The sequence below is a fragment of the Mytilus trossulus genome, unplaced genomic scaffold (genome assembly GCF_036588685.1).
Source record: "Mytilus trossulus isolate FHL-02 unplaced genomic scaffold, PNRI_Mtr1.1.1.hap1 h1tg000215l__unscaffolded, whole genome shotgun sequence".
Lineage (NCBI taxonomy): Eukaryota > Metazoa > Mollusca > Bivalvia > Mytilida > Mytilidae > Mytilus > Mytilus trossulus.
The window spans coordinates 61,824-77,064 of NW_026963312.1; the positions used below are offsets into that span (position 1 = coordinate 61,824).

Genomic DNA, 15,241 nt, shown 5'->3' on the forward strand with positions numbered 1-15,241 from the left:
TGGGAATTGGATTTATCGGTCAATTGAGAAGTTAACACAAAATGTGATATATAATTAGAATAACTGTGATATTTACATGTAAAGCTCCAGTATTTGTTTGTATTTATATGATTTCTTGCACATTGAGTTATGTTTTTGTTGATTGAAAATTATTATTATTGTTAAATTTGAAATATCTGGTACCTACAAAAATGATAAACTGGTACCTGTTATAATATCTGTCAAATACTGTGGATTCATTTATTTTCGTGGATATCATTTTTGATGGATTGAAGTGGATATCTGAAATCGTGGTTTGCCGATTTCTATGTACAAAGCCTATAGAAAATTTGTATTTTTGTTGAATATAGGAATTCGTGGTTCACCTGTACCCACGAAACCCACGAAAATTTATACCCAACGAATAATAATGAATCCACAGTAGGTTTGCACAATTAAAGATTTCAATGGCTTGAACTAAATGATAAGACAAATTATTTGTCGTCTGATAGGAAAATGTTATGAGTTTTCAGCAGTATTATTTGGTATTGAAGTTTAAAGTTTTAGTTTAGTTTTGCAATGCTGAGTGCAATGTTTAAAATGCAATAAGGATAGAAGAATGTAATGCTCAAATATTGGTCTCAATAGGATTTTATTCATTTGTCAAAATTTTAATAGTTAGTTCAATTTTTGTCAGCCTTTTTTATCCAATAAATTAAGTTGATGTGGAATTTGCAGCCATGAGACGGCAATCCAACAACATATATAAGCAAAATTGTAAATTTTGATTTATGAAATATTCTATAAACGTTTGTGATAAAAACACAAAATAGATTAAAAGAAAAATCACTTAGAAATTGCACTATTACTGAAGTCATAAGCTTTTTATGTAGCGCTATATAATGTATGTAGGAAGGAACTAAAAAAAAAAGTATATTATAGTTCTGAAAGTTGTAGGTCAAAATTATTATTATTCAAGAACTTATAAATTTTGTATCCATCTTAGATCTGTTTTAATTTAAAGATATTTTAAAGGATTTAATATCTGATTTTGAAAGAATATAGATATAAGTATTGTTCCAAATCTGGTTATCTAAACAGCCTTTCTATGAGCTGGATACTACCTACTAGCAGATCAGTATATTTCTTTTTGATACAATGGCAAACTATTCACTGTTTAACCGTGGTGTAGTGGTTAGCGCATCGGACTACTAACACAAAGGTTCCTGGTTCGATTCCCGTTTGGGATGAAAATTTCAGGAACTCAATTTTCGGCTCTCCCTTGACACCATTTGCGAGTATGGTCTTGAGGAAACGATGATAGTCCGTCGGACGGGGACGATAAATGGCTGACCCGTGTTAAGAGAGAGCCATATCTCTTGCACGTTAAAGACACCCTTGTAGATTTCGAAAAAGAGTAGGCTAATGCCGCTACAAGGCAGCACTCGCACCCGCAAAGTGGAAAGGGATTAATATAAGTTGTAAAACTTGTTTCCCAATCCACTATAAATAAATATGTTTAAACTAAACTAACTGTTTAACCAATCCAAAGAGACAATTTCTATACTTGCAAATTGAATTGATTTAGATTCTAAGCAAGCAATAAAAAACACCTTAAGATCTTTGTATTTTATGTAATAAACAGTTTTAATTAATTTTTATATGTTACAGGATAATGTATCATTTTTATGGTTCATCTGTTATTTGTCTTGCAATTCTTGTCATTTTTGGCTAGACTTAGCCATGAACAGGAACCATGCTCAAACTGCATGGGTGAACTGGTTTCAATTGTCACATGCTTCTGTTATAGGTAGAAACCTTCTACGCATTGTAAAAACAGTATTTGTTTGTTATTTATTATATCTTGTTAATAATTGGGGCTCAAGTTTACATTAGTGGTTAAGTAATTGCACATTTGTTTTTTGCATGTTTTATAAATAAATTGATGAGAATAAACTGTGTTAATTTTATTAATTCTCACATCTTTCCAGATCTAGATATAAAATGTTTACATAGTTCCTTGTAGCAGCGATATATTATAGTCATGAGAACAATTTGAAATGAAGAAAAGGAGATGTGAGGTAACATTAAATAAAACAGAAACCCAACTGCCCCATTATTGATTTTTCTTGATGAAGTTAAAAATCAGCAGTGGTGGATCCAGGCCTCTGACTGACCTAAGGGGAGGGGTCCCACTCCAGTCATGCTTCAGTGATTCCATATATAATCAACCAAATTTTTCCCATGTATGGTATATACCATTGTAAAGTGTAAGTCTGTCTGGCAGGTAGCATCTGAACTTAACCTCATTGTCATGGTTGAAAGGTCAATGTCTTTTTTTATACGACCGCAAAAATTGAAAATTCTTTGGTCATATATTGGTATGACATTGACGTTGTGTCCGAAAGACATTTGGTTTTCACACTCTAACTTTAGTATAAGTAAATAGAAATCTATGAAATTTAAACACAAGGTTTATGACCATAATAGAAAGGTTGGTATTGATTTTGGGAGTTTTGGTTCCAACAGTTTAGGAATTAGGGGCCAAAAAGGGTCCAAAATAAGCATTATTCTTGGTTTTCGCACAATAACTTTAGTACATGTATAAGTATACAGATATCTATGAAATTCAAACATAAGGTTTATGACCACAAAAGGAAGGTTGGGATTGATTTTGGTAGTTATGGTCCCAACAGTTTAGAAATTAGGGGCCAAAAAGGTCCAAAATTAAATGATTTCATCAAAAAATGAATTATAGGGGTTCTTTGATATGCTAAATAATACCGTGTATTTAGATTCTTAATTTTTGGTCCTGTTTTCAAATTGGTCTACATTATTAAAGGTCCAAAGGTTCCAAAACTAAACTTAGTTTGATTTAAAAAAAAAAATCAAATTCTTGGGGTTCTTTGATATGCCGAATCTAAACATGTACTTAGATTTTTGATTATAGGCTCAGTTTTTAAGTTGGTCCAAATCGTGGTCCAAAATTAAAACTTTTTTTTTGTTTGATTTCAACAAAAATTGAATAAATGAGGTTCTTCAATATGCTGAATCTAACCATGTATTTAGATTTTGGATATTGGAATTGGAACATAATAGGTAAATGTCCAATTTAAAAGTTTTTAAGTTAAAGTTCTTAGACTACATTCATTCTGTGTCAGAAACCTATGTTGTGTCAACTATTTAATCACAATCCAAATTCAGAGCTGTATCAAGCTTAAATGTTGTGTCCATACCTACCCAACTGTTCAGGGTTCGACCTCTGTGGTCGTATAAAAGCTTTTGGTTTTGGTTTGTTTTACAAATATCATCAATAAGTCAAATATATTTTGTATATAAACAAGAATGTGTCCACAGTACACAGATGCCCCACTCGCACTATAATTTTCCATGTTTAGTGAACCTTGAAATTCGAATAAATTCTCTAATTTGGCATTAAAATTAGAATATTCTTATCAAAGGGCACATGTATACTAAGTTTCAAGTTGATTGGACTTTTACTTTATCAAAAACTACCTTGACCAAAAACTTTAACCTGAAATTTGCACTATCATTTTCTATGTTCAGTGAACCGTAAAATTGGGGTGAAAACTCTAATTTGGCATTAAAATTAGAAAGATCATATCATAGGGCACATGTATACTAAGTTTCAAGTTGATTGAACTTCAATTTCATCAAAAACTACCTTGACCAAAAACTTTAACCTGAAGCGGGACAGACGGACTGACGAACGAATGGAACGAAGAGACGAAAGAACAGACGAACGGACGCACAGTTTTTTTGTGGTGGAATCTGTTTCTCTTATGATTTTTAGATGATATGAAGACAAACTTTCTCTTTGAATGGCATGCAAAATGTTGTGTTCTTTCTATTTGAAATCATCCTGCATGGTCACCTATTTTCAAGATGTCACAATAGGAATTTTAGAGGAATGCAAGAAAATTTGATAATTGTATTTTGACTAATGAAGAGCTGATACCAAACAAGCCACACATTGATTAAATAAAAATAAACATCAGGTCAAGACAGGGATATATGGATTAGAATTAGAAAAATATAGATTCTACCACTCCATCAAAAGTAATTCGATATTTATCCACTCAAGACAGTTAAATTTTCAAATTTAAAACGTGAGGCTTGCCAAGAGTGGATAAATATCGTTTCACACGAGATTGGAGGTGAAATCTGTTTCTCTAATGATTTTTAACATTATGCAGGCAATCTTATGCCTTCTTCTCAAATTATCTGCAAAAAGATGTGTTCTTTTTATTTGATGTCATCAAGCATGGTCGCCTTTTTTCATGCCGTCACAGTAGGAAATTCAGAGGAAAGCAAAAAAAAATTGATGTCATAATCAAATTTTAACCAATGAAGTACTGAGATCAAACAAACCACACATTGATTAAACTTTTTTTCATACAATGGGTGCCGAAAGAGATAAATCAACGAAGAATTAGAGAAATAGAGATAAGACAATAAATAACAAAGAGTTTAAATGTTAACATTTATTGACCTTTCATCACAGAATTATTTATAAGTAGCATTGTCAACTGTGTCTACAATCATTCTACTATAAGTAAGTTTAAAAAGTTATATAATAGCCATGTGTATTTGCAAAGTGTGTTTTTAATTTCATCAATTCTTGCTACTCAAATTTAACACGAAAAATTGAATATTCTGCTTTTATTTCATTCAGTTTATTTTTTAAACATTAGCAATGAGTGCAAAAATATCTTAAATATAAATACATTCATTGAAAAAGAATGATTGTGTAAAAATCATGTTAAAAGTTCAATGGTTTATACAAATTGAATTAGAGACAAAAAATGAAGCAAGGCCTTGCTAATTATTAAGTCTACCTGTACATACAAATAATATGCAATACAATTTTGTTTTCTGAGTCACAGTGACATAATTAACAGATATACCCAGAATGTGACCATTACTTTAATATGGGTCACATTGACCTAATTACCACAACAATCTCTCTAGCCACAACAATGTTTATTTAAAACTAAGTCGCAATGACCTTATTCATATTTAACCTCTCTCTAGCAACAACAGTGTTTTAAAACTAGGTCACAACGACCTTATTCATAATTTACCTCTCTCTAGCAACAACAATGTTATAAAACTAGGTCACAACGACCTTATTCATAATTTACCTCTCTCTAGCAACAACAATGTTTATAATGACGTGCTTCAACACACATATATCCCATTTACATGTACATGCATATTAATTGAAGAGTATCCATATAAAATACAGTAAAATACTTTAACTTGATATAACTGTACAAAACATCATCTTCTGTTATTTAATAACGAAAAAGAAACACAAAAAAAATAACAATGAATACATAATTACAACATAATACATGTAGCTTACTATTTTACACTCAAACTCATTCAAGTGTTACATACTATCTTCTTAGATGGTCACTTCTGTGAATAAAAATCTATGTGTAAATATATGCCAATGAATCTGATTAAACAAAATAAAAACCTAAAGACATTCTCAGGTCAATATACTGATTTCAATATTTGACAAATATCCAAAAAATATGGCTTAAGCCAAGCTCTTAATCAAATTGAGTTTAGACTGTAATATAAATTGAGATACAAGTTCTAAAAATTTATAAATAAATAATTCAATTGAGTCTATGATTTTTATGCTTCAGATAATTCCACAGAAAATGTTGAAAAAATGGTGTACTTCTATGAAAATATTTGAGATCAATTACAAAGGGAGACGAATTCAATGCAATATTTCAGTTTTCAATATTTTCATGACAGAGTGTCCCATATTTTTAACAAAGACTGGCAGTATAAAATTCAAATATAGAATAGCTGTAGCAAAAAAAAAAAAAAATATAAACCACAGCATAATTATCTAAAATTCTTGGAAGCCTAATAGGAATGCAGTTTGATTTTTGGAATGTGCAAAAGCATGACTGTTGTTCAAGCATAGTGAAGATATTTTTAATTAAATGAGTATTGAAATGAAAAGAAAACAAGCCCTGAATAAAGAGTGCAAATTCGAGAAATTATTCAATGAGTATTTGAAAAACTAAAATAATTAACTAGGTCTTAAAGTAAAAAACTTTCAGCATCACATTAAATATGTAGAGGCTTAAACTTTCTGGATTGGAAGAAATTTATTTTTAGGGTAAATGTCCATTGGACAGCAAACCAACAACACAAACCTATGAGACTAACCTGTTTTTAAAAGACATATAACTGTGACCATGCTTTTAACAGTATTATAAAAGAACTTGGTTTATATCAACTATTGTAAAGTGGTTTATTTTTACCGAGTTCAAATTCCCACTTTCAAATTTTTTTTTTTGCATGATTGACTTGTTTCTGATTCTCATCTTCTTTGAAGCACAAATTGAGGATTTAAGGAGTGAATTAGTATGCTTGTAACCTGATATCTTGATTTCAATTACATCTCAAAATAAGCAAAATATAAACCCCTCACAAATATATCCAACTTTACTTAAATGAAGTTTGACACAAAATAACATTGAAAATGCAAACTGTTTATTTCTAATAATTTACATAATTATGCAACATAAGTAGCACTATTGCATATCATACCCATAAATATGCACCAGCCAACAGACTTTTTTGGACAGGTTACTTTCTCTGTGGTTGGACGTCCGGGTACTTAGTCAAGTAGGAGCAATCAAAAGAAGTAAAATCAAGCTTACGATTGGTACAATTTAGGATGGAAATTGGTCATTTAATTTTTTCTATGCATGACAAAAACTTCATAAAACAGTAAAATTTTCCTTCAAATTACACTGATTATAAGTGATTTTACTTCTTTTGTTTGATCTTACTTGACAGAATAATATGTTATTTTATCCAAGAGAAGGTAATGTCAAAAATTATAAAATCAAGGATCAAAAGCAGAGTATGAAAATGGTCTTCTGAGAGATCTTATAGATATGGAAAAATTAACACACTGATGATAGATAAACATTACAGTAGAATATCACATCTAATAAAATAATGACTAGCATCTTCAACTACTATATTGCAAATAAAATTAAAAGAATAACATTAGTGTATTTGATACAAATCATAATTTTTCTCCCTAAAATAATAGTTAATAAATTTACATCTTGATTACATAGTGTAATAACAATAATCAGATATTAAAAAGAAAAATATATATATACTTTGATCAAAAATATGAAAAAAATCAACATCAGCTGATGATCATGAAAACACTAAATTTGTGATATTATTGGTAAATGTAAAACAGACTTTTTCATGATGGCTATTATTCCTATTTTGATCTTCAAAACCCAATTTCAAGAGAACAAATGGAAGTTCTCAACTACCTGGCCTGGCTTTACAGCCCTTGCAAGGTCAAGAGAGACTAGGAAAGGACCCTTTATTGGTTTGAAAGATCTGTAGAACTATTTCTTTACCAGGTTTTTGCGTAGAAATATTTCATACACAAAATATTACTATCTGTTTACCTATTTTTCTATAGAGCACTTTCACTTAAAACAAGGACGGAACATTAAACAAATAAATTCTGTGAATTTTCCTAAGCTGACATATTTGTGACCAATCAAAAACAAGCAGAACCATAGCAGAACACTCAATAATTAATGTTTGTAAGACCATACATAATATGACAGTAAATTTGGATTAACAGGAAAAGGAAACAGTAAACTTGTATAATTTAACTCTTTTGGTTCTTTTCCCTTTTTCTTTTTCTGAAAATGTAAATTACTGGTACTACATAAACACGAAAAGGGGTGACACTATACCAAAATCACAGAATTTGATTGCGAACATAATACATAAATTATGAATTTCCACATAACATCAGATGACAGAGAGTGATTATCTATTGTGTAATGTACATAAATACACATATTTACCCACAATTCTTCTACAATGTACATGTGCACTTTTAAAAAGAAGTACAAATAATACTCTAATACACTGTTTTACTTGACTACATAAAATTATTTACAAAATCTTTATTTATAGTGCACTATGTACAATACAAGTGAAAGACTGGATTATTTAGCTAACGTGCAACAAAAATCATATAACTGTTAACATTTTATAATCAAATGGTCACCTGTTCTTTGACAGCAGAAGACATATGTTGTAGCTTAACTGCGCTTCATTTTTTTCTAAAGGAGGGGCAAAAATCAGAACCTATGCTTTATTAACAATTTTGGGCTAAAATTGTATCTCTGGAAGTTTCTTTTTAATAGACTTAGGTCGATGGGTGATTTAATAGCTTGACACTAATCTATTGTTGATTATTATGCTGATCTTTGAAAATATTTTACTTTTATCCAAATGGATTGCTATCTTATTCCATTGGAACCACAGGGGAAAGAGGCCAGGAAGATTATTTTTTTGACGACAATTTCAGCATTATATCTTTATCATGGAAGTCTGTTCTTTTTGAGGAAGCTGAAGTGGCTGGAGAGACCACATAGACCTTTGACAGGAAAACTGACAATCCTAGTTCATGTCCAGCAAGATTTAATTGAGCACACCTGCTATATACGGGCTTTCCAACTCATAACCACAGTGTTAACAGATTAGTTATACAGTAGATGAACAACTTGAACCAGTCTGAGGTTACACTGTAGCATGACCTTCACCTTTTGACATGTTTTACTCGTATAATCATTTTTGCTGTAAATATTTACGAAATAAAAAAGATCCTGACATATTGATATAATGCTAAATTTTTTCACATATCTGTGCTTTGGCGAAATCTTCCCAAGAATATTCATAACAACCAGATTTTTTTTTTTCAATCTGTAAATCCCCATGCTTCAAAACAACTGACAACAAAGTCTTCTGAGATTGTTAAAATGTCATTATCATAGGTCTCACAATGATTGGTCCTACCATGGTAAATATCTCCATCAAACCAAAGTCCAAACTGACCTCTGAAAAAAGAACAAATACAGTACAGGTAAGTATATCAAACAAAGAAAATATTTGATTTTGTATATGAATATGTATTGATACTGTGGATTTGTTTCGTAGGTATCAATTTTCGTGGATTCAGGAAATCTTGCATTGTTTATATCAGTAGCCAATTTTTTTAATTTCCAAGAGGCAAAGTTCTGTTGAGACTACCACTGACCTTTTAATTGTGTTTATCGGACCACAGATGAATTATCACGTTGTGATTAGTTAAACGCCGTCACGTGGTGACCCCCTATGAGACCCTATGGGGTTAGTAAGTTTCATATGGGGTTCATGACGCGTTAATGGCGACGTCATCTATTAATGTTGTTGTGTTTCATTGTTTATTTTTCAACAAAACGCCGCAGAAAAAGTCCAGCGTCCGATAAATTCGTTATAGGTTAACTATTGACCCCCTACGGATCCATAAATGGTGAATAAAGTCATAGGGGATTCGGCCTCCGACCTCACCACCTATGGATTTTACTTACCCTCTATGGATCCATAGGGGGTCAGTAGCGAACCATATAACTTATAATATATGTGTTGAAAATTTAAATTCATTGTTTGATCACGAAAACATTAATGAATCCATAATCAATTAAAACTAAATTTCAGACTTACTGTCCAGCACCAATAGATAAACTCTCCTGGTTTCCCTTCATGAAGAAATTATTTTCTCCGGTCCATCTGAATACCTACAGAAAAACAAAGGAAAGATAGAAATTTAGAGTTATTGTTATGTATTCTATCAAAATGCATTATAACATTGAAATTAATATGACAGCTTTATACTATACCCTAAAAGAAGATTTAAAATAACAATTATCTTGTACTTTTCTTACAACCTGGGCACAGTTGTTTAAAAGCGTTGTTAAATTTAACGATGATTATGCCTAAATGGTCGTTAAATCTTAGTTCAGTTATTGTCATCTGTTGATGTGGGTCATAAGTGTTCTTGTTTTTGTGCCCTAATCATTTTTATGCTGCCAATATGCCCTAGTAATATTTTTCAAATTATCCTCATAGACGATATAAAAAACCATCAATTATAATGAAGAATAATTCTTTTTTTCTCACCTTAAATTCTGGATAAAATGAATAAAGGAAAGATTCTCCTGTTCCATAGAAATGATCACTAACTTTCATCTCACATGACGTCATGGCACCAAACACCTAAAATATAACATAGAGATATTGAATAAAGGAAAGATTCTCCTGTTCCATAGCAATAATCACTAACTTTCATCTTACACAACGTCGTGGCACCAAACACCTAAAATATATCATAGAAATATTGAATAAAGGAACGATTCCCCTGTTCCATAGAAATGATCACTAACTTTCATCTTACACAACGTCGTGGCACCAAACACCTAAAATATATCATAGAAAGATTGAATAAAGGAAAGATTCCCCTGTTTCATAGCAATAATCACTAACTTTCATCTCACACGACGTCGTGGCACCAAACACCTAAAATATAGCATAGAAAGATTGAATAAAGGAAAGATTCCCCTGTTCCATAGAAATGATCACTAACTTTCATCTCACATGACGTCGTGGCACCAAACACCTAAAATATAGCATAGAAAGATTGAATAAAGGAAAGATTCCCCTGTTCCATAGCAATAATCACTAACTTTCATCTCACACGACGTCGTGGCACCAAACACCTAAAATATAGCATAGAAAGATTGAATAAAGGAAAGATTCCCCTGTTCCATAGCAATAATCACTAACTTTCATCTCACACGACGTCGTGGCACCAAACACCTAAAATATAGCATTGAAAGATTGAATAAAGGAAAGATTCCCCTGTTCCATAGCAATAATCACTAACTTTCATCTCACACGACGTCGTGGCACCAAACACCTAAAATATAGCATAGAAAGATTGAATAAAGGAAAGATTCCCCTGTTCCATAGCAATAATCACTAACTTTCATCTCACACGACGCCATGACACCAAACACCTAAAATATAGCATAGAAAGATTGAATAAAGGAAAGATTCCCCTGTTCCATAGCAATAATCACTAACTTTCATCTCACACGACGCCATGACACCAAACACCTGAAATATAACATAGAAAGATTGAATAAAGGAAAGATTCCCCTTTTCCATAGAAATGATCACTAACTTTCATCTCACACGACGACATGGCACCAAACACCTAAAATATAACATAGAAATAATGCAGAATTTCAACTGATTTTTTTAACATCAAACAACTTTGGTTATAACAAATAAACATACCCATTGTTGCTAATGGCAATGGACACATTTGGTTACAAATTGCATTCCGTGTCAGAGGATTAACATCTAAAATTTTCCTAAAAGTTCTGGACAACCAGTAACTAAGGACTAAATCTATATTGCCACGTTTCGCCCGTACCAAGTCAGGAATATAACAGTTGTTTAACATTCGTTTGATAGATTTGTGCTTTTGATTTTGCCATTTGATTAGGGACTTTCCGTTTGGAATTTTCCTCAGATTTCAGCATTTTTTCTATTTTACTTTTTTCCAGTAATATAGGACTAAACGTAAAGTGCCTTTTTTTCTGAATGGGAATAAATCTATAAACAGTACTTACATTTTCTGCAGTATCCTTGACAACCAGTAATATAGGAGTATCTATATCATTCATGTGTCTGTACATAGTCTTCAGACTGAAGCCATGTTTCTCTGTGCTGTATATCAGAGACCAGGGATATCCAACAGTTCGGGGAGGCATCACTGAGTTCAACTGTACAGATTTAGAAATTAAGTACTCAACTTTATCATTTTTATAAATCTAGCAATTCTTAAAAAAAATCTAATTTAATTTTACAATATTCTAACCAACTCACAAAAAACACAATGATTTTCTAATAAAGCTTATTTCTGTTTTCCAATGTCATAAATTAATTTAAATTGTAATCCTTATCATTGGTGCAGTATTTATTTTCTTGAATTTCTGGGGTGAAGTTAAACTATGAACTCAAATCTTTGACAAACTACAAATTTCCTATCAAATTGTTCGAAGAATTTTCAAACCAAGAAATCCAGTATTCGTTACATTACAATTTTTTTTTCTGATTGCAAGAAAATAAATAAATCAACAGTACACATAATAGGCTTCACAAACTGGAACCTTTTACAATATGGTCAGCAGATTAAGTTTTGTAAATTGTAGAAGGCTGTACAGTGACCTATAGATACTAACATCTACATCATTTGAACCCTGGTGGATAGTTGTCTTGTTTGCAACCATACAACATCTCCTTATTCTACATTAAAGGTCATAAAGGTTAAATGGTACAAAATACTGAACATGGAGAACTGAACTCGTGCATATAGTATTTTGGATCTTTGACAACCAACTTTCTGATGTCAAAACATGTTGCAATCCAAATACTAACTTATTGAAATGAGACTTTCTATCATTGTAATGATTATCTTGTAAATTTTTTTGAAAAAACAAAAAGATCACATTTATTTTTGAATGTGCAGTTTTATTCATTCCTGATCATATTATACTGTGGATTCTTTTATTTTTGTTGGTATCGATTTCTCATGGATAAAAGATTTTATTTTCTCATTGATATTTGATTTTGTGTGTGATTTTGTCAAAGCTTGGGTACAAGCCTATTAAACATCGGTACTTTGTCACATTGAAATTTGTAGTTATACTGTACCCATGAAATCCAGAAAATTGGTGTCCAGTGAATGTTAATGAATCCACAGTATTCTTGAACAATGGCCGAAAAGTAACCATGTATTAATAGCTATAGGAAGTAGGCATACATATTTAAACCTACCATTTCTAGGTGAAAGTCCTCTAAGATATTAGATTTAGCCAGTAATTCAGGCATCAAGATAATATCATCAGTATCTATAGATTTTCTCTTCATCATCTCTTCAGCACTGATTATCTGAAGAAAAAAAAACATGTAAATAAGATATTTACTATTGTGATTGCACATGTCAGCATACCATAAACTGTAATTTGTAAAATTAATGCAACATTTGTATTCACATTTTAGAGAAGTCTAATATTTTTAACAATACACCAAGGTAATTTTCATTAGGAATAACAAAGTGGTCATACTTGCAGCTAAAATCTATTGACTTTCTTTAGAAGTTGAATTTTAGGGTAATATTGTTTGGTGGTAACTAGATATTTATTTATAATTTCTAAAACAATCCTCATTTCTGAAATGTATTGTGATAATATAAAATTTGAAGTTGCATAAATCGTAAAAATATTCAGGATACTCTGAAAGTTTGAAGGTGTTATCTAGATTTCATAATACGGTAGGAAGGTAATAGTAAAGGAAAGACAACCCAAATCACATGATACCCAGGCTTCTCTGAAACGTTTTAGTAGAATTCCTTTCAATGCATGCTTCGTTTCTTTGTTCAATAATGCATGCATAAAATACTTTAAAAGACTTTCATAAAAAAATTCTGTAACTTCTAATCCCTATTTGTTAGTTTAAACATGTACATCATAGAAGCATGTCTCATAATGACAAAGCTTAAGCGATTTCAGTCCAATTTAATTTTTTTCTAAAATAAAGAAGAATTTATTTGATACAGATGCTTGTAAATATACAACAAACTCAGCAATTTTTCCAATAATAAAGGGACATAACTCAAGAACTATGTAAATTGATCTGTTTTGGTGATAATAAGCATTGTTTATAATATTTGATTACAAACTAGTTAGAGAATGGAAACCAATTTTGGGATGCATATTTTCAACAAAACTATGAGGGTAAAGCTTAATACCATGTCACCTGAAGAAGATTTACATGAACCAACATATATTTCTATCTTAGTGAGTTTGATTAATATAGATTCTTTCATTGATACGAGTGGATTATGGGATTAATCCAATCGAGATAGTTAAATAATCAATTTTTAAACCTGGGCAAATTCTTTAAAATTTATAATTTAACTATTGAAATTGGATAAATCCGATAATCCACGAGTAGCTATGTAAGAATCTGTTTCTCTAATAATTAAAAAATAAACTTGTTTTTTTTGTTGAATGAAAATCCCCTTCGAGTGCCTTTCACATTCCAAGAAGTTGTCAATTTCATTAACACCAGTTAGCATATTTTGATTCATCCAGTTAGCTAAAAAGGTTATGATTCTTAAAACATCCAATGATCTTTTTAGATCACCGGCAACCACACGTTGATTAAATTTTTATACAATGGGTTCGGAAAGGGATAAATTTCATATAATTAGAGAAACTGTATTAAATAATAATAGAAGCTGTGAATGATAAAGGCTTGCCTGCATTTTACTCTTGTGATTGATGAACAATTAACAACATTGCGAGATTAGGTTTCTTGCAGTTTCTGGAACTTATTAGAAGCAATCGTTAGAATTGGCTTTTATCTTGAAAGCGCTAAACTTTCATTTGTCAATCAATTTATTTTTAAACAAACCATTTCCACCACCTTCAAGTTATAAATAAATTTTTCAAGCCATAAATTAATTTATTCAAACCTTTTTATCTGCAATAAACTGTAATTCAGAATAAGTTATTATATCTTCTAATCTATACTATGTCTAATTTCAAGCCAACTTACATAGTAATCAACATAGCTCTGTACCTAAAGTTATAGGTCATGTGGTCTGACAGCAGTTATTTCAAAGTGCATTTTCATTTAGACAATAAATGAAAATTAAAAAATCCCACCTGCGCTTTTGTCAATAATATTTTTCAGTGTGTTGTACTACTTTTGCAGACAAACTATATCAAAATTATAGATAACTTTGTTGGCTCTAACTCAAAATATGGACAATATCATGTTAATAAGGGTGTCTTGAAATCTTTTGACAGCTTTCGAAGTGATAATGTCTAACCTTTTTCAGTATATCAAATGATGTAAGCTGAGATACACATTTATACACAGAAGTTGATTCTAAATGTTCTAAAATTGCCAATTTACTTAAAAAGTAGAGGCTCCTATGAACCTAACTTTCTCACTTGGCAAATACATGTATATTCCTCAAGAGAAAATGAACTTGTAACAAATTTAGCTGGAAATGACTATGTTTACATCTAAAGTCTTATTCAAGTTTGATTTCTAGAGACTTTAGCTTAAATTACCCATAGAGCCTGGTAAGCTATAAGGATTAACAAAAGGGGGTTCAAATATTGTGTATCAACTAAATGGGGACCAAAGTATATATTTATAATATTATAAGGTATTTCCATGAAAACATTCCATTACTATTAAATCTACCCAATGATATGTGATATAGATAGTTATATACATACAGATGTCTGGC

At 30.9% G+C, this 15,241-nt stretch overlaps 1 protein-coding gene across 3 annotated transcripts in view; it reads right to left on the reverse strand.

Moving 5' to 3' along the window:
* Nucleotides 1-8,234: 8,234 nt before the first annotated feature.
* LOC134701110 (oxidation resistance protein 1-like) overlaps nucleotides 8,235-15,241 on the reverse strand; it is a 48,721-nt gene continuing 41,714 nt past the window's right edge. For all 3 annotated transcript variants that reach the window (XM_063562245.1, XM_063562244.1, XM_063562246.1), the window contains 6 exons: nucleotides 14,453-14,470; nucleotides 12,751-12,864; nucleotides 11,544-11,696; nucleotides 10,027-10,122; nucleotides 9,571-9,644; nucleotides 8,235-8,924 (listed from right to left, as the gene is read on the reverse strand). In XM_063562245.1, coding sequence (XP_063418315.1) covers nucleotides 8,786-8,924; nucleotides 9,571-9,644; nucleotides 10,027-10,122; nucleotides 11,544-11,696; nucleotides 12,751-12,864; nucleotides 14,453-14,470 — 594 coding nt within the window. In that variant the 3' untranslated portion in view covers nucleotides 8,235-8,785. The remainder of the gene's footprint in view (nucleotides 8,925-9,570; nucleotides 9,645-10,026; nucleotides 10,123-11,543; nucleotides 11,697-12,750; nucleotides 12,865-14,452; nucleotides 14,471-15,241) is intronic.